At 40.1% G+C, this 21,216-nt stretch overlaps 1 protein-coding gene across 6 annotated transcripts in view; it reads left to right on the top strand.

Annotated features, from left to right (window-relative positions):
- The window catches only part of SASH1 (SAM and SH3 domain containing 1), a 284,343-nt gene that overhangs the window by 209,235 nt on the left and 53,892 nt on the right, over positions 1-21,216 (top strand). For all 6 annotated transcript variants that reach the window (XM_055391928.2, XM_063707936.1, XM_063707938.1 and 3 more), the window contains one exon: positions 10,883-10,984. In XM_055391928.2, the coding sequence (XP_055247903.1) occupies positions 10,883-10,984 (102 nt within the window). The remainder of the gene's footprint in view (positions 1-10,882; positions 10,985-21,216) is intronic.

The following is a 21,216-nucleotide window of genomic DNA, read 5'->3' on the forward strand; positions in this document are numbered from 1 at the left end:
AAAAAGGAAAGAAGAAAAAATAATCTTAAAATTTGTATTGAACCGCAGAATACCTAGAACAGCCAAAGCCACCCTGAGCAAAAAGAACAAAACTGGGGGAATAACATTAACTGACTTCAAATCTATACTACGGAGCTGTAGTAACCAAAACAGCATGGTACTGGCATAAAAACAGACATATAGACCAATGGAATAGAATAGAGAGCCCGGAAATAAACCCGTGCATCTGCAGTGAACTCACTTTCAACAAAGGTGCCAAGAATATACAATGGGGAAAGAACAATCTCTTCAATAAATGGTGCTGGGAAAATTGGATATTCATATGCAGAAGAATGAAACTAGACCCCTCTCTCTTGCCATATAGAAAAATCTAATCAAAATGGATTAAAGACAAATCTTTAAGACTCAACTATGAAACTAGTAAAAGGAAAACATTGAGGAAATTCTCCAGGACATTGGACTGGGCAAAAATTTCTTGAGTGATATCCTAAAAGTACAGGCAGCTAAAACAAAAATGGACAAATGGGGTTACATCATGTTAAAATGCTTCTGCACAGCAAACAAAGCAATCGGCAAAGTGAAAAGACAACCCACATACTGGGAGAAAATATTTGCAAACTAACTGTCTGACAAAGGATTAATAAACAATATATGTGGAACTCAAACAACTCAATAGGAAAAAAAATCCAATAATCTGATTTAAAAAATGGAGAAATTATCTGAATAGACATTTCTCAGAAGAAGACAAAGGGAAAACAGACATGTGATAATGTGCTCAACATTATTGGTCATCAGAGAAATGCAAATCAAAACTACAGTAAGATATCATCTCACCCCAATTAAAATGGCTTTGTGGGATGGAGTCTCACTCTGTCACCCAGGCTGGAATGCAGTGGCGAGATCTCGGTTCACTGCGACCTCCGGCTCCCGGGTTCAAGCGATTCTTCTGCATCGGCGTCCCAAATAGCTGGGATCACAGGTGCCTGCCACCACACCTGGCTAATTTTTTTTTTTTTTTTTTTTTGAGATGGAGTCTCGCTCTGTCGCCCAGGTTGGAGTGCAATGGTGCAGTCTTGGCTCAGTGCAACCTCCACCTCCCAGGTTCCAGCAATTCTCCTGCCTCAGCCTCCCGAGAAGCTGGGATTACAGGTGCCCACCACCATGCCTGTCTAATTTTTGTATTTTTAGTAGAGACAGTGTTTCACCATGTTGGCCAGGCTGGTCTCGAACTCCTGACCTCAGGTGATCCACCTGCCTCGGCCTCCCAAAGTGTTGTGATTACGGGCATGAGTCACTGTGACTGGCCTAAAATGGCTTTTATCCAAAAGACAGGCAATAACAAATGCTGTTAAGGATATGGAGAAAGGGGGACCCTCATATATTGTTGATGGGAATGTAAATTATTACAGCCACTATGGATAACAGTATGGAGGTTCCTCACAATACAAAAAAATAGAACTACCATATGATGCAGCAGTCCCACTGCTAGTATCTACCCAAAAGAAAGGAAGTAAGCATAGAGCTATCTGCACTCTCATGTTTATTGCAGTGCTGTTGACAATCGCCAAGACTTGGAAGCAACCTAAGTGTCCATCAGCAGATGAATGGATAAAGAAAATGTGGTACATATACACAGTGGAACACTACCCAGCCATAAAAAAGAATGAGTCTCTGTCATTTACAACAACATGGATAGAATTGGAGGACATTAAGTGAAATAATCCAGGCACAGAAAGTCAAACTGCACAAGTTCTCACTCATTTGTGGGAGGTAAAAATTAAAACAATTGAACTGATGGAGATAGAGAGTAGAATGATGGTTACCAGAGCCTGGGGATGGTAGTGAGGAGGTGAGGGGAAGTATGGATGGTTAATGGGTACGAAAGTATAGTTAGAAAGAATGAATAACATCTAGGATTTGCTAGCACAACAGGGTGACTACAGTCAACAATAATATATTGTACATTTAAAAATAACTAAAAGATTATAATTGGAATGCTGGGCTTAGTGCAGATGAGCAGGTCGGTGCTGGGGCAGTTGGTGGAGTGGGTGGCAGGTGAAAGTGACAGCCTCCTGTCCATGCTGCTCATCTCCTGCACCTTCATTCTGAGCCTGGTCTGCTTTGCCACAACAGTAACCACCTGGCCTAGCTGCCGGCTGGTGCAGAATGCTCATCATCTGTTTTCTCTCCCATTCCATTCTTTGGGCATGCCATACATTTGGGAAAAGTTAAATTGAATTTCTAGAAAGTGCATATGAGAAATATGGGCATATGAGAAGTATGGACCTGTATGTAGTTTTTCTGTGGTGAGCAAGACATTTACTCCTGGAGAGAGATGAGACTGCACTACTTTTTTTTTTTTTTTTTTTTTTTTTTTTTTTGAGACGGAGTTTTGCCCTTTCAGCCAGGCTGGAGTGAAGTAGCATGATCTTGGCTCACTGCAACCTCCACCTCCTGGGTTCAAGCGATTCTCCTGCCTCAGCCTCCCAAGTAGCTGGGATTATAGGCGCCTGCCACCACGCCCGGCTAATTTTTGTATTTTAGTAGAGATGGGGTTTTACCATGTTGGCCAGGGTGGTCTCAAACTCCTGACCTCATGTGATCCACCTGCCTTGGTCTCCCAAAGTGCTAGGATTATAGGCCTGAGCCACTGCATCCAGCCGACCGCACCACTTTTTAGTAGTAAAACCAAAGACGCAGAAGATGTCTACAGTCATCTCAGGACACCTGTGTTTGGGAAGGGAGTTGAATATGACATGCCTTATCCAGTGTTCTTGGGGCAAGAGAAAATGTTAAAAAGTAGCCTTAATGTAGCCCACTTTAGACAGCAAGTTTCTATAACTGAAAAAGAAAGGAATACTTTCAAGCTGGGGAGAAAGCAGAGAAAAAAACTGTGTGAAGCTCTTTCTGAGCTCATAATTTGATAGCTAGCCATGGTTTACATGGAAAGGAAATCAGAAGTCAATTCAGTAAGTGGTGGCACAGCTGTGCACAGATGTGAGTGGCGGCTTCAAGTCTTTGGCCTGGCTGCGGCCATGTTGGCTGCCTCTGCGTGGTTGCAGAAGCAGCTACAAAGCTCATTGAGAGCACAACTATTGTCTGTAAGGCAACCCAGAAACACAGAAACCAGAAGAAAAAATCCAAGGCATTCTCCAAACTTTACTGGATACTACAGACAAGGGTGAGCACCTGTTGGCAGATGAGGAAGTCACAGGGCTGCTTATTAGACTGTTCTCAGGGCAGCATACATCCTCAACTACTGGTGCCTAAATGAGCTGCTTTATAGCCAGAGATGAAACACTTCATGAAAAATGTTATTTGAAGCAGAAAACTGTCCGTGGAGAGGATCTACCTTCTTTAACTTATGACCTGCTCAAGATTGAAACTCCCCAGCACTTTAGAAGGCCGAGGCAGGCAGATCACCTGATGAGGTCAGGAGTTCAAGACCAGTCTGGCCAACATGATGAAACCCCGTCTCTAATAAAAATACAAAATTAGCCAGGCGTTGTGGCATGCACGTGTAATCCCAGCTACATGGGAGGCTGAGGCAGGAGAATTGCGGAGGCAGAGGTTGCAGTGAGCCGAGATCGCACCATTGCACTCTAGCCTGGGCAAAAAGAGCAAAACTCCATCTTAAAAAAAAAAAAAAAAAAAAAAAAGATTGAAACTTATTTAATCACCGTACAGAGAAAGTTAAGACTTAGACTTCCTGTATTGACTATACTGAGAATGGCTAAACTGCCTCAGAGGGTGTGGTAGGACGTACCATTCCTCCAGGCCACCAAATGGGTTTATCTCTCACTGTCAATCAAGGATTTCAAGACACTTGGGTGGAGCTTGTGGATCCTGATCAGTGATTACAGGACATCTCAACAGGAGAGAAGATTGTCTTGGAGGCGGGCGTCATCATATTGGGAAAAATTTTGCCCATGTTCAGATCAAGACAGTTTGATCCACTCTGTTTCATTTGTATGAATTTGATTTCATTGATGGATATTTTCCCACTGTAAATTATAAAACCATGGTTCATCACACCCCTAAAAACCCAGTTATCACATACAAATGAAGATCAAAATGAAAAAGGCTACAAAGAACTAGCATGTGAAACATTACCATAAGCTGAAAAATCACTGGAAAAGAATGAAATTTACAAAACAAACCTCAGTGTACTGTCTTTTTTAGTGTAATTTTAAAAGATAGCTTAACTTAGGATTTCAATATTTTATTTACTGAATGCTTTCATCCCATCTAATGGCATTAACAGACATTTTCTAATAGCTTTATGATGGATAATTAACACATACGCTTTAAGGAAGTCGAGCTCATTAGTAAAAATGTTGCTTAGGGAGATCTAGGTCATCGGCAGATTTTAAATAACAATTTCTGTGTACAGGGATACCTCAGAGGTATTGCAGGTTTGGCATCAGACCACTGCAGTAAAGGGAATATTGCAGTAAAGTGAGTCACATAAATTTGTTGGTGTTCTCAAAAAAATAGTTTCTGGATTTAATATAAGACGCACCTCCTTATCTCTTCATAGAACTGAAAAGAGTTAGGGCCTTGCTCTGGATTCGGCATTGGCTTACAAGAGTGTTCTGGCCGTTCTGATCTTCTACGCAGACCATTCAAACTTTCTCCATGTCAGCAATAAGGCTGTTCCATTTTCTTATCGTTTGTGTGTCCAGTGGAGTAGCACTTTTCGTTTCCTTTGAGAACTTTTCCTTTGCATTCCCAACTTAACTGTTGGATGCAAAAGGCCTCGCTTTTAGCTTACCCTGGCTTTCAACATGCCCTCCTCACTAAGCTTAATCATTCCTAGCTTTTGATTTAAAGTGAGAAGCATGCTACTCTTCCTTACAATTAAAGGCACAGAGGCGATTGCAGGGTTATTAATTGGCCTAATTTAAATATGTTGTGTCTCAGGAAATGGGGAGGCTTGAGTAGGAGGGAGAGAGATGGGAGAATGGCCGGTCAGTGGAGCCGTCAGAACACACATATTTATCCATTAAGTTCACTATCTTATATGTTTAGGTTCGTGGCTCCCCAAAACAATTGCAATATTCACATCCAAGGTCACAGATCACAGGTCACCACAGCAGATGTAATAAGAATGAAAAAGTTTGAAATACTGTAGGAATTGCCAAAATGTGACAACAGGGACTCAGAGTGAGCCCGTGCTGTTAGAAAAATGGCACTGATAAACTCGTTTGATGCAGGGCTGCCACAAACCTTCAATTTGTAAAACGCAGTTTCTGTGATGTGCAGTGAAGTGAAGCTCAGTAAAATGAGGTGTGCCTGTACCAATTTTAAGGGCTTACGTAGCTCTTGGCAAGTAAGTTCAGGACATTCAATCTTTTACTAATTCCATAAGATGTAGAAAGCCCATACTTGGAAGCTATAGGTTATTCATTTATGTGAGTAATTTGTTTGTTGGAGGGTGAAGATAAGAGGGAAAGGAATACACTCACATTTAAAGCCTTGGATAAAAGAGAATAGTAGTAAATGTATTGGAATGATAATACTCAGCATTGATGAGTGATATTGTAGAAAAATATGTCCTTTGCCATTTTAACTGGAAGCACTGTCTATATGAAATTGAGAGAGATCTATGACCGTGATTTAATAATCACATTTCCTTAAAAATAATTATTTATACTAAAGACTGCTCAAGTCAATGTGATCTAATCATTAAGTATTACACATTGATCTGATAATGTATGTATGTGATTCCAACAAGACCATATCCGTGAAAGTCAGAAATAAAGTCCTTTGGAGATTAAGCAAAGAGCACTTAATGTTTGTCATTGACTGTCACTGATGTTTTGGCATGGTGAACTTTTTTTTTTTTTTTTTCGAGATAGGGTCTTGCTCTGTAGCCCAGGCTAGAGTGCAGTGGCGTGATAATGGTTCACTGCAGCCTCGACCTTCCAGGCTCAAGCAGTTCTCATGCCTCAGCTTCCTTAGTAGCTGAGACTCTAGGCACGTGCCACCACACCTGGCTAATTTTTTTTTTTTTTTTTTTTTTTTTGAGACAGAGTCTTGCTCTGTCGCCCAGGCTAGAGTGCAGTGGCGTGATCTTGGCTCACTGCAACCTCCACTTCCCAGGTTCAAGCAATTCTCCTGCCTCAGCCTCCCAAGTAGCTGGGACTACAGGCACGCACCACCACGCCCAGCTAATTTTTGTATTTTTAGTAGAGACAGGGTTTCACCATGTTGGCCATGCTGGTCTCGAACTCCTGACCTCAAGTGATCCACCTGCCTCAGCCTCCCAAAGTGGTGGGATTACAGGCGTGAGCCACTGTGCCTGGTTCAAACTTTTCTTAATTCAGGTGTCATACATCTGATTCCCTGGAAGCACAGCCTGAGATAGGGACTCTTGTGTATCTTAGTCTATTTAGTGTTGCTATAAAGGAATACCTGAGACAGGGTAACTTATAAAGAAAGGAGGTTTATTTGGCTCATGATTCTACTGCCGAGAGATTGGTCATCTAGTGAAAACCTCAGGCTGCTTCCACTTGTGGTGGAAGGCAGTGTGTGTGCAGAGATCACTTGGTGAGAAGAAACAAGAGGGAGAGGGGAGGTGCCTGGCTCTTTTATAACAGCTGCTATTTGGGGAACAAATAGACTGAGAAATCACCTTCCCCACCCCTCCCCAGGGTATTAAACTATTCTTAAGGGATCCTCCCTCATGGCCCCAAACACCTCTCTTTAGGCCCCCATCCCCAATATTGGAATTCAATTTCAGTATAAGGTTTGGGGAAAGAGACATCCAAACTATATATAGCATTGTGCAAGTGGCCTATTGAAAGAAGGCTTTTAAGAGAAACCTCTAAGTGAGGGAGAAGGATGAAGTTGGACAGAGATGATTTCAGGAGGAGTCTAGCCTCACTCAGCCTGATTCCAAAGGGAGTGGGGAGCCCTGGAGGGTGAATGGCATTGTAGAGTTTGTCATGCCAGGGATGAGATGTCTGAAAGCTGATTGGGGATGGGGAGCAGCCATCTAGATATCTTTGTGGAGACAGCTTCTTTTAGTCATGTTCTCTAGAGCAGGGTATGTGAATTTATACCTATAGGACATTCTTGTAAAGTCATTAAGGTAATCTGGGCATCTGGTATACCAGAGCACAAGATTATGAACCAGGAACCTAGATGTATTGTTGAGTCATTTCTTTATAAAAGCGACTGTGCATCAAATCACAGAGATTTGGACACATATAGAGTCCATAGGAGGTTTTTAAAAAATTGATCTCATGAGGAGAAGTTGGAAAGGATTTATCTCAAAAGAAGCAGAAAAGAACTTAATCACAGTCTTCAAGTGCCTGAGGGTTGTTAAAGAGTACATATTTCGGATGTCCTGGAGAATGTCTGATTGTTTGTTTGTTTTTTAAAATCTCTACTGAGGACAGATTAGAAAGAAGTTAATTTAAAAAGCAGCTGGAGTGGATTTCGGTTTAATATAATGTAAATGCTCTTTATAGTAAGTACTAGTAGAAATTGGAACATTATGATATATCTCTCCCTAAAGGTCTCCAAGATGGAATAAGCATTACTCTTTTAAAGATGGCCATCATCCTAAAAAATCATGTCATGGACTTCAACTGTGAGAAAACAATGAGATTTGGGAACACAGGTTGTGAGGGAATGTTTTTGCTTAAGACACACACACACACCTTAAAATGTCATTATTTTATAACTCCTGGAATTAATGTAAAACACTACAGATTTGCTTTAATATACATTCTTTAATGAAATTACAAATGGTCATGCCTTCATGAAATTATAATTAAACCAAAACTTCTCGAACCAAAGTGGAATATAAAAATGTAATTATAACAGGTAATTATCCATGTAATAACCTGTGTAATTACATGGTTTTTTTTTTCCTGTGCAGTGCACTTAAAAAAAAATAGAGAGCTTGTTTTGTAACTTTAAAACACTTAGAGTTGTGTAATTAGGATAATTAAAAAAACAGTTGTCAGGTGCGGCGGCTCACACCTCTAATCTCAGCACTTTGAGAGGCCAAGGCAGGTGGATCACTTGAGCCCAGGAGTTCGACACCAACCTGGGCATCATGATGAAACCTCATCTCTACAAAAAATACAAAAAAATTAGCTGGATGTGGTGCCATGCCCCTGTAGCCCCAGCTACTCGGGAGGCTGAGATGGGAGGATTGCTTGAATCAGGGAGATCAAGGTTGCAGTGAGCCGTGACTGCACTACTGCACTCCAGCCTGGGCAACAGAGCGAGACCCTGTTACAGAAAACAAACCAAAAAACCAGTTAAGTAGCAAAGTTTGGGTAGGGCACAGAATTAAAATCTCTATCAGAAGAGCACACATAGTTTTAGACCCCAAAGTAGATAGCAGAGATGAGCATACAGCAGGAAAAAAAAAATCGTCATATATGATTGACTAGTTAGAAATTTGTACCTGTTTTCCTTAAAGCTGAAAGTTATTTAGTGGCTCCTAGGGGATGCAGCTAAGGTTGGATATAAACATGGACTAGAGACCTGAAGACGTAATAATCTCATGATAATCCCATTTTCCAACGGGCAGATACTCTCAATCATACAGGGAGAATGTAGCATTTCACAGGCCAGTATATCAAAATGGAGAGAACATCCTAGTGTATAACATAAAGTAAAGACTGGAACAATCTAAGTGTCCCTAATGTAATGGAAAGATTAAAATGATTAATACCCCTAATACCCAAAAGTTTAAACATGTCAAGTTAATGTGAACTTTGAGCTTTCTTTTCTCTGAAAGCACAATGGTAATAATAATAGTATTATACTAACTCTATTGCTTTGATACAGTGTGCTGAGAGTTTTGCTGCATTATCATAGTTAATTCTGGTAACAGCTCTGTAAGACAGATTTATCGTCATGCCTGTTTTCCAGGTGGAGGAACCGAAACATAGAGGGGTTAAATAATTTGTCCTCAGGCCTCCCAGCTGGTATTTGGTTCTGCATTCAAGCTCTTACTCCATAATCAATACTGCCTACCTCCTCCCACATATATGCAGAAAAGAATTTCGCAGGTTGAAATCACAGTTGTGAAAGTGGCTTTTTCCTAGAGGAATAACTGTCATTGTAGTGGCGCTACCACATTCTCAAGCTCCAGGGCTTCGGGATTGTCCAGTCACCATCATGTGGGCTGGCAGGTTCAATTATTTCTGTTTTTAAGTTGCTTGGCACATGGAACATGATTTGATCACTGTCTTAAATTCATATGTGCACACTGCTTTGTAATAGGGTTTGAATGCAGTGACAATTGTTTTGAACCCCAGAGCTCAATTTCTGTGTAACACTCTCTCACAGATGCCATTCTGAAAGATCTCATCTTGCTAAGTTAAATTTGCTCACTTATTTGGGAAGTATAGTAAAAGACATTATAAAAAAATTTTAAAAGTAAATCTGCTCACTTTGCTATAGCCTTTCTTTCTTTTCTTTCTTTCCTCAGAATTTCGCTCTTGTCGCCCAGGCTGGAATGCAGTGGTGCGATCTCAGCTCACTGCAACCTCTGCCTCCCAGGTTCAAGCGATTCTCCTGCCTCAGCCTCCTGGGTAGCTGGGATTACAGGCATGTGCCACCACGCCCAGCTAATTTTTGTGTTTTTAGTAGAGATGGGGTTTCAGCATCTTGGCCAGGCTGGTCTCGAACTCCTGACCTCAGGTGATCCACCTCTCTTGGCCTCCCAAGGTTCTGGGATTACAGGTGTGAGCTACTGCACCTGGCCTGCTATAGGATTTCAATTGTCTTTCTGTGTTTTTCAAAAACTAGAAACCTTGTTTTTGAACCTAAACTTTTAATATCTCTAAGATCTCAATAGAGAGACCATCCTCAAAGGTCTCCAATAACCCCATAATGTTTGTTAGGTGATAACATGGGACTAGCAACTTGAAGCCATTTTGAACAAGACAAACATGTGATTGTTAAAAATCTGTTTCAGGGTCGGGTATGGTGGCTCACGCCTATAACCCCAGCATTTTGGGAGGCTGAGGGGGTGGAACACTTGAGCTTAGGATTTTGAGACCAGCCTGGGCAACATGGCAAAACCCCATCTCTACAAAAAAAAAAAAAATACAAAAATTAGGTGGGCATGGTGGTGCATGCCTGTAGTCCAAGCTACCTGGGATGCTGGGGTGGGATCGCTTGAGCCTGGGAGGTCAAATCTGCAGTGAGCCATGATTGCACCACTGCACTGTAGCCTGGGTGACAGAGTAGAGACCCTGTCTCAACAACAACAACAAATATATATATATATGTTTATATATATATTTGTTTTATATACATGTAAAAAACAAATATATATATATAAAACACATATATATACACACACATATATACACACACATACACACACACACACACACACACACACACACACACACACACACATATATATGTGTATGTTTCAGGGTTTGACCCCACTAAAATGTCTGTAGTCTGTCATTTTCTCTTCCTAAAAAGGACATGCATGTTTTTGACTTACACATTTGGAAAGGTAATTCAGAGGCCAAACTACAGACAATTTCTTTATAATCAAGCTGAGGAAACAGAAGTTTTGATGTTGGAGGGGAAAGTGAAAATTCTTTCTGGAACACAGGATACAAAGAGTCCATTTTGCCTGTTGATTTGACTTAGATGAAAACCCATAGGGCAGGGTACTTGTCTTCCTCTTGGTTTTGGGAAAGGTGTCTTTGGCTGGTACTTAGTTACCAACACTGGCATGAAGAAGGTACCCAAAGTGATCTCTCTGCTGCTTGAGCACAAGAGTATGAAGCAGGAACCTAGATGTATTATTTGAGTCATTTCCCTGTAAAAGGTCTGGCCAGTGTCTGGCCATTCTTTCCATTTCAGTATCCATTTCTTCTTGTTACAGCTCAAGGAATACGAGGCCCAGCACCGGCAGTCGGCTGCCCTGGACCCTGCTGACTGGCCAGATGGTTCTTACCCAACGTTTGATGGCTCATCAAACTGCAATGTGAGTTTATCATGTCTTTGACATCTTGATCACCTACGCTGATAACGGACAGTCTTCACCATTTTAGCCTTTGTATTTCTTTTCGAAACTTCTGACTCGCACCTGGGTCTGCAAAGAGGTATCTGTTCATATAGACTGCTTATTTTCTCTACCTGACAGAGACTCATCTACAGTCAAAATAGTGTTATCATGCTGGGGTTTTGTTTTTTTTTTTTCATTGCAGTAAAGTATACATAAGATGACATTTACCATATCAGCTATTTTAAAGTGTTCAGTGATACTGGTACTGTTAATGATATTGATCATTAAGTACATTCACATTGCTGTGCAACCAGCATCATAATTTACTTCCAGAAGTTCTTCATCATTTCAAACCGAAACTCTGTTCCAATTAAACAATAACTCTCCCTACGCCCCCGCCTCACCCACCTCCACACACACCCTGCCCCTGGCAGCCACCGTTCTACTTTCTGCCCCTGTGAATTTGACTACTCTCAGTAGCTCATATAAGTGGAATTATACAATATTTGTCTTTGTGTGTCTGGTTTATTTCACCTAGCATAATTCTTTCAAGGTTCATCCACGCTGCAGCATGTATCAGAACTTCATCCCTTTTTATGGATAAATAATATTCCACTCTATGTGTATACCACATTTTGTTTATCCGTTCATCTGTTAATGGACACTTAGGTTGCTTCCAGCTTTTAGCCATTATGAACAATGCTGCTCTGAACACTGGTGTACAAGTATCTCTGAGTCTCTGCTTTCAGTTCTTTTGCACATACCTAGCACATACCTAGGGGTAGAATTTCTGGATCATATAGTAATTCTGTATTTACCTTTTTGAGGAACCGCCATATGTTTTTTCACAGTAGCTGTATCGTTTTACCTTCCTGCCAACAATGTACAAAAGTTCCAAATTCTTGCCTTTCTCATCAACACTTGTTATTTTACTTTTTTGATAATAATTATCCTAATGGTGTGAAATGGTATCTCATCGTGATTTTGATTTGCATTTCCCTCAAGCATCTTTCATATGTTCATTGGCCATTTGTGTATCATCTTTGTAGAAATGTCTGAGTCTTTTGCCTGGTCTTCAGTTATGTTGTTTTGCTGCTGTTGTTAGCTTGCAGGCGTTCTTTCTATTTTCTGGATATTAATCCCTTATCAGATATGTGATTTGTAAATATTTCCTCCCACTCTGTGGGTTGCCTTTTACCTCTCTTGATAGTGTCCTTGATGCACACACTTTAAAATTTTGAAATCTAGTGTGTCTATTTGTTTTTTTGTTGCCTGTGCTTTTGGTGTCATATCCAAAAAGTCATTGCCAAATCTAATATCATGAAGATGTTGCCCTCTGTTTTTTTCTGAGGGTTTCATAGTTTTAGCCTTTAAGTTTAGGTTTTTGACCTGTTTTGAGTTAATATTTGTATATGATGAAATATATGGGTCCAAATTCATTCATTTGCATGTGGATATCCAGTTTTTCCAGAACCATTTGTTGAAAAGACTGTCCTTTCCTCATTTTATGGTCATGGCATACTTTTTGAAAATTGATTGATCATATATGTGATGATGTATCTCTGGGCTCTCTATTTTATTCCATTGGACTATCTCTGTCATTTTGCTAGTACAATGCTGTTTTGATTACCATAGCTTTATGGTAAGTTTTGAAATTAGGAAGTATGACACCTCCAATTTTGTTCTAGTTTTTTAAGGTTGTTTTGGCTATTTAAAGGTTCCCTGAGATTCCACATTAATCTTAGTTTGAGTTTTTCTATTTTTGAAAAATATATCGTTGGGATATTGATAGGGATTGCATTGAATCTTTAGATTGACTTGGGTAATATCATTTTAACTATACGAAATCTTCCAGTCAGTGAACATAGCGTATCTTTCCATTTATTTATGTCTTCATTAATTTCTTTCAGCAGTGTTTTGCAGTTTTCAGTATATAAGTCTTGCTTCCTTAATTATTTCTAAATATTTTATTCTTTTTGATGTTATTGTAAGTGACAATGCTTTTTAAATTTTTTTCAAATTGTTCATTGCTAGTGTATAAAAATGCAGTGGATTTTCATGCATTGATATTCTATCCTGTCACTTTGCTGAATTTATTAGCTATATAGGCTCTGTGTGTGTGTGTGTATAGTGTTAGGGTTTTCTATATATAAGATCATGTCTTCAGGAGGCTGAGGTGGGAGGATTGCTTGAGCCCAGAAGGCCAAGGCTGCAGTAAGCTGTGATTGTACCACTGCACTCCATCCTGTCTTTAAAAAAAAAAAAAACAAGAAAACAAGATCATGTCTTCTGCAAAAAATAATAATAATAATAATAATAATTTAACTTTTTCCTTTCCATCTTACATACCTTGTATTATTCACACTGTTTCAATATGACCAAAACAGTGCTTCTTATTCTACAAGTTCCATAGGGATGATAGGAATGAAGGCTCCAGAATTTCAAATAGGCTTTTTTTTTTTTTGATAGAGTCTTGCTCTGTCACCCAGGCTGGAGTACAGTGGCGCGATCTCGGCTCACTGCAACCTCCACCTCCCAGGTTCCAGTGATTCTCCTGCCTCAGCCTCCCGAGTAGTTAGGACTCAAGGTGTGCACTCCCACACTCAGCTAAGTTTTGTATTTTTTAGTAGAGACAGGGTTTCACCATATTGGCCAGGCTGGTCTCGAACTCCTGACCTTGTGATCCACCCACCTTGGGCTCCCAAAGTGCTGAGATTATAGGCATGAGCCACTGCGCCCGGCCTCATACATTGTAGGGTGCCATCTTCACAATGTGTGGATCAGAAACAGAAGGAATTACCTCTTTTCATGTATTATATAGTTGTGTTTTGTTTTTTAGGTTATCTCATCCTTAAAATTTGGAAACAACCCCATCTCCCTGTCTTCAGTCTCTTGTCTTTTCCTATCTATGTTCCATACAACCAGTCATCTTTGTAAAACATCCCTCTTTTCTTGCAGTTATGTTTTGAAAACGCTGATGGTTTTCCATTTCTATAAGATAAATTCCACCCTTCTTGGCACACTTAAAATTCTATGTGATCTGGCTTTAATCAATTTCTTAAATCTCATATTCTATCTCCACACCCAATAGCCTATACACCAGACATATCGGACCCCATATGCATGACTGAACAAACCTTGTATTTTTCATTCTTCTGCCCTTTAACTCACATAATTTTCTTTATCTAAAATGTTTCCCTCCAAAATTTTCGTGGTGAAAATCTGAGTTTTTCAAGGTGGAGTCCAACTGTTCCTTGCTCTCTGAAACTTTCCTTCCCGTCCTCAAGCGTATTTATTGCTTCCTGTTATGTGCTTTTGTTAAACTGGCTTTATAGATCAAACTTAAACAATTATCCTAGAAAATCAAAATTGGTTGTACATATTTCAGCCTCCTTGGAAATAGTGACCCCCTTGGGCAAGAAAGACTGTATTCTTTGTCTCTCCAATGTCCAGCTCCTATAGAAATATTTCAAGAAGAGCATTGTATTTGAACATTCATTCTTTTTTGTTGTTGTTGAGACGGAGTCTCACTCTGTCGCTCAGGCTGGAGTGCAGCGGCATGATCTCGGCTCACTGCAACTTCCGCCTCCTGGGTTCAAGCAATTGTCCTGCCTCAGTGTCCCGATTAGCTGGGATTATAGGCATGCGCCACGACGCCAAGCTAATTTTTCTATTTTTAGTAGAGATGGGGTTTCGCCATGTTGACCAGGTTGGTCTCGAACCTCTGACCTCAGGTGATTCACCCGCCTCAGCCTACCAAAGTACTGGGATTACAGGCGTGAGCCACTGCACCTGGCCTGAACATTCATTCTTCCTGGCTGCCTTAAGAGCATGTTTTATGTCTTGCAACTACAGATTCAGTCTTTACCTATTTTTCTATCTAAGCAACAAATGGCAGTTTATCAGAAATAAATATAATCCTCCCATCATCTCCCAATTTCCTGAATCAAGCACCAGATTTCCATTGCAGCTAAAAAACAAAGGATTATGAATCTGAAAGCCCTGCCTGGTTTACTTTTGTGGGAAAGTGACTGAGACATTCCCGTTTATAATAATAAATGTGTCATAGGCCAGCCAGCAGTGTGTCCCGGGACGATGAGGTAATCAAAAGAGCCGTGTCCATGGTTATCAACGTGCCTTTTTGGGTCTCTAATCCTCAAGTCCTAAAGTCTAACATAATATAGATGTAAATCACGAACCTAAAGGATCATGAGGAATAAATACAGTAACTCAGGACTGATTCAAACCCAACTTGGGGGAGAAAACAAAGACCCAGTTGTCCATACTGGGTCCCTTAGTATCAGACCCACTGTATACTGCCCTGATTAATAGCATCTGAGTCAAGGGAGAGGTTAGAAGACTTTGTCCATTCAGAGAAACAGGACTGTAGTAAAACCTCACACACTTAGACTTCAAAGAGAGAAGCTTGTTTTGTATAGGAAAAAGTTAATATAAGTATTATCAAGCATTTAGAACAAGCTGCTAAGAAAGCATTATTAAGCATTGGTTTATGAGACCCCTTTCAGAGGGCTGGTCAGAACCATTAGCTAGATATAAATTGTGAGAATGAAATGGGTTCTTCTTAATAGTTGGAACATTTCATTCTCTTCAGCATTTCTTTATTCATTTAGGAGACATTTATGGAGCCCTTGCTATATAGCAGGCATTGTGCTAGATGTTTGAGTTATAAAAGTAAAGGAGAAAGAGAAAGGTCCTTTTCTGACAGTTTATGCTTTAGAGCAGAGGTTAAAATCACACCCATGTGGCAGGGCACAGTGACCCACACCTGTAATCCCAGCACTTTGGGAGGCTGAGGCAGGCGGATTACCTGAGGTCAGGAGTTCGAGACCATCCAGGCCAACATGGTGAAACCCCGTCTCTACAAAAATACAATAGAAAATTAGCCGGATGTGGTGGCCTGTGCCTATAGTCCCAGCTACTTGGGAGGCTGAGGCAAGAAAATCTTTTGAACCCAGGAGGCAGAGGTTGCAGTGAGCCAAGATCACAAGACTGCACTCCAGCCTGGGCAATAGAGCAAGACTCTGTCTCATAAAATATAAATAAATAAATAAAATAAAATCACACTCGTGTGTGCACACAGATTTGAGATGCCATATACACATTTGCATTACTAACTTCTTACCAAACTATTTCTTCATAGATGGCCCGCAAATAAATTCAGCCTGTCTTAGTTAGACCTAGGGCCAGAAATACCATATGCTTCCTCCTCTCAGAGCACAGTCTTCCAGAAGTTCTGAAGAGTGACTTCTCTTTTGGCTGAGAGGAGTAGGTGATGATAGGCTAGTCAGCAATGCAGTTTTTTGAAGCAGTTGATTTACTCTGTGTATTTTGCTAGCTGACTTTCTGCCAACACCCATGCCCACCTCTGGTCATGCTGTTCAGAGCTACAACCCACCACCATCACCACTGAAGTTTGCTTGAACTTGATTGTAATCCTAAGGTATATATATGACCCTTGCCCCTCTTACTCTGGCTTTAGCCTGTTCTGCATTTTTATGAAGAGTTGGCCAGAAACCCCATCCAAAATATTCATTCTCATTATTTTAGATTTTCCTTTATGGCAGAGCAGTTAATTTCAGAATTCAGCCACCACGGGTTATAGGCGCTTTGAATATTTTTTGTGCAAGAGCCGGAGCTTTTCTGTTTTCTATCGATTCCTTTCTAGAATACAGAGATGTGAATAGCCCACTGGCTCGAATCAGGAATGCCCAGGCCATGAAAGTTTTAGGGATCACAAGGCCTTTGTCACCAGACCTCAATGCCTATATTGATGCCTGTCATGCCTTAGGATTTCATTTGCATTGATTTCATAGGCTTCCCCACCCCCATCGCTGAAATTAGATAATCGCGTGTTGCCTCACAATAAATCCATATGCACATTCCTAGTTTCCAAGAGTGTAAAGTACTAAAGATAGTTACCAGGGGAAGTGAAAAATAGCTTTCCCTTTGCCAGAGAAGAATCTGTTTTGTGCTGTTTTCCATTAATAATAAACTTCTGTTGGGAGTGCTAAAAGTTTTAAAAGAGATTTTTGGTTGAGAGCTTAGCTCGATTTCTTATTAAATGTCTGCACATTTATTTATTATTTTTCATTTTAATTTAGTTTGGTAAGTTTATTTTTTCCTTTGCCTCCTGCAGGGAGGGATGATTGTAAGAGTTCTCAAGCTTTGTGCCCTAAGATTCAGTTTATTTTCTAGTTAAGAAGACATTTAAAGAAATTATGATCTCTGTTTTACCGGGTTTTCTAGTTTTTTGCTAATGTAAGTTGTAAATCATGGTTTTTCTGTTTTTAGAAAGCTGGTGGGTAAGAGTTAGTGATCTATACCTGGTACTTGAATATTAATAAAAATGTTTGCTGTGAAAGATCTTTCCAAATGAAAGGTCATTTGATGGCAATCTTATTTAAAATGTTTTAAGAATATATATAATGTATGAAGAAAAATGAAAGCAACAACCATGACAACAAAGCACAAGATGGGCTAGAGTCATCTTTACCGTTCAGTAGATTTTTCACTTCATAGCAAAATGTGTTCCAGGAAAAGCTGGAATTGTGTTTCTGTAGCTGGAGTTCCTTACCAGGATGGAGGACCTCTAGGGAAATGTTGTTTTGAGTGAGTAAAGCAAGTCATCGTTTCATAACTGATCACTTTTGCTTTTGGGGAGTTTTAGAGTTGGGAAATATTTGTGCAAAGAATGTTATACAGGAGGCTGAGGCAGGAGAGTCGCTTGAACCCGGGAGGTAGAGGTTGCAGTGAGCCGAGATCACGCCACTGCTCTCCAGCCTGACGACAGAACAAGACTCCGTCTCAAAAAAACAAAAAACAAAAACAAAAACAAAAAAAAAGAATGTTATAACTGTGGGCTTGTGGCCTTATAACACCACCTTACCTCCATGCGTGCACTCTTCATAGCCTTCCATTCAACCATATGTACATTTTTGTCACTAATTTGGTTTGAGGTAGAGAGAGCCATGTGGTTGAACTGCGTCCAAAACTTTGGGCAACAGACACAGAACGCCGTGGAGCTATTTTCAATGTTTCCTTGATTGAGGACTTCCAAGGTCTCAACTAAAATATCCCCAGATTATAAGATCTTTTAGTTGGCACCTTTTAAATCTTTTTGGGACTTTCTAAAATTGTAAACCATAAACGTGCCTCTCCAGTGGCCAGGTTTTACTTAGAGTTTCCAATGTCCTTTCACCAGCCTCAATAACAGACATTGTCTTCAAGCCAGAGGATTCAGTTTCGAAGTTTTGGAAGGAAAGGTAGTCACAGCCCTAGTCGAAATAGAACATTCTGAAAGATAATTTACTAATAACAATTCTGGTATGTGCCGAAAGCCAGGGCACCGGCAGAAGTTCCTTTTAAGTGGTTCTTGTGGCAAATGGCTTAATTTCCGTTATGACACAAGAAAAGGTTAACAGCGTCATCCCTTTCTATAGAATATGGCGGAAGAACAGTGCACACACTCACAAGGTGGCCTGAGCAGTTGTGATTTCACTGCTTTTTGGAGCAGAGTGGCAGCATCCTTCTACTTGTATAACCACTGTCCTCTTTTATAGAATCTGCTATTCTGAGCTCAACTCAAAATTTTAAAGGTTGACTATTCTTGCTGTGTTTATTTTGATTTTTTTTTTTTTTTTACCCGAGTAACTTTTAGACACTACCTTTAGGTTAAAATTTACCAGATGTTTTATTTTTACATTTCAAAGATGTTAACATATAAACCTATATCATTAGCTTCATCATGTGGAAAAGTCTGACCGCAAAGAAGATTTCTTTAATGGCAGCATATGATGAATTTACAAAATCTGCTCCCACCTATAAATATTTCCAGCAATCTAAAAAAATGTGTACAATTTTTATAGTTTTGCTGACTTGGATGGCAGTGAATATTGATTAGATGCATAAATTATGTGAAGAGTGACACATACCGTAGTACTTGAGTTGGCGTTGTAGGTAGGGTGAAAGTATCCCCAAAAAAATGATGGATTTTATTTCTACTGTCTTTCTCCTCTTGTAATTATTCATTTACTTTTTGAGAAGGAGTCTGGTTCTGTCACCCAGGCTGGAGTGCCGTGGCGCGATCTCGGCCCTCTGCAACCTCCACCTCCTGGGTTCACGCGATTTTCCTGCCTCAGCCTCCGGCGTAGCTGGGATTACAGGCGCACGCCATCACGCCTGGCTAATTTTTTGTGTTTTTTTTTGTATTTCTTAGTAGAGACAGGGTTTCACCATGTTGGCCAGGCTGTTGTCGAACTCCTGACCTCAGGTGATCCGCCTGCCTCGGCCTCCCAAAGTGCTGGAATTACAGGCGTGTTTGATAAGTTTAAGAGAGGATAGATTCCAAGTATAAAAATAACTTTCATTTCTGAATAAGCGTTTTGCTTTTTAATGGTGTTTACTTTTTTTTCCACTGCATCTCTTTTCCTCAGGGATCTTTTCATAACTCTGAGTGTGTGGGTTTAAATTGAAAAGGGTTCTAATTGGCAAGATGCTTTTTGGTTTACAGCTAGAAAATGGTTCTACTTATTGAAGCTCTAATAGTTGTCTTAGGCTCGTGTTCTTCAGTTCTTTATTTCTCACACAGAAGAAGAGTTTACTTGTTTGACTTGTAATATGACCAGGAGAAAGAAGAAACGAAACATAGCAATAATTTATCAGAAGGCATTTATGCCCTGTATCCTTGGGACAGGTATCAGCAATTCTGTATACGATGCATGCAGTATTACCTTGTGTAGATGAACCCTTTTCAAAAATCTTTCTATATGTAACTATGTTAAAATTAACTTTTATTGGCTGGGTGTGGTGGCCCATGCCTGTAATGCCAGCGCTATGGGAGGCTGAGGCAGGAGGATCACTTGAGGCCAGAAGTTCAAGACCAGCATGGGATCTACATAAAATAAAAAAGTTAGCCGGGCATGGTGGCACACGCCTGTAGTCCCAGCTACTCAGAAGGCTGAGTCGGGAGGATTTCTTGAGCCCAAGAGGCCGAAACTGCAGTGAGCTATGATTGTACCACTGCACTCCAGCCTAGGTGACAGAGCGAGACCCTGTCTCAAAAAAAAGAAAAAAAAAAAAGTAAATTTTTTAAAAATATAAAATAATGTATACTGATCTTAGTCTTTTAATGTGTTTGAGACCTTCATATGATTATTCTGATTTTTATGGATAATTCTTATAAATTTTCATTTTATTTCGCTGGGTAGGAGATTATAGGAGGAAGTATTACTCTGTATTTTAATAAAACCATGATTCTGAAACTAAAATGATAGTAAAATAAGAATATATTAAAGTTCTTATTGAAAGAGTAAAAGTAATAATTCCTTTAATCTACAGCTTAGGGTGAGACTAAAGGAAAAATCAATCCATTGGAAAAATATACATAGTGAGAGGTTTTGAGAAATGCCCGTTTTGTTCCGTCTGGTTATAAGCTGCCCAGGAGCCATTGCTTAGGTGGCTTCTTGTCACTTCTTCTCTTCTGCCCTCCCATTCCCAGTCTTTTCTCTGGGACAGGGGCCAAAGTTTTCAGGCATGTATTTGTTGAGTCCCTAAGATCACCATGTTTCCACAAAGTTACACAAGAAGGAAGCTGTTGCCTCTACTAGGCCCTGGAAACCAGGCCTTCGCCCTGCGTGGGCAAGAGAGGAGACTGGTTAAGTTCAGACTTGAGTCAGACCTTGGGCTCAGATCCAAATCTCCCACCTATTAGCTCTGTATCTGTGGCCAGGCACTTCATCTCTTTGTTATTTGATGTGAAGATCTTCTGCCCTTCCTGTCAACTGTCATTCTTAAAATACTTGAGTTCCCATAAAAGTGCTATTTTTGTACATGCCATTAACATGGTAGTAATGGCTTATATTCATGTATCAGTAGATAGGCTAGAATTGTCAGAACAAGCTTAATGTAAAAGTGCATACTTGGTTACACTTTTACCAAACACATAATCAATTTATTTTCTATTTCAGAAGGTATTATTGTGTAAGCGGGTTTAAGGGTGGGTCTGGTATGATTTTAGTAAGCATGTTTGGACTTAGGAGTACTGTCTGTGAAGTGTAAGTAGTTATTGTACTGAAATAATCTAGGGCCCTACAGTGCTGATGACGTGGTCTCATGGAGTGTGTGGGTGTGCGTTTCATACCTGTTATGTCGGAAGGCACTCTCATGGCAGGCCCATTTGGCTCTTTGACTTT

Source organism: Gorilla gorilla, chromosome 5, assembly GCF_029281585.2.
Source record: "Gorilla gorilla gorilla isolate KB3781 chromosome 5, NHGRI_mGorGor1-v2.1_pri, whole genome shotgun sequence".
Taxonomy (NCBI): domain Eukaryota; kingdom Metazoa; phylum Chordata; class Mammalia; order Primates; family Hominidae; genus Gorilla; species Gorilla gorilla.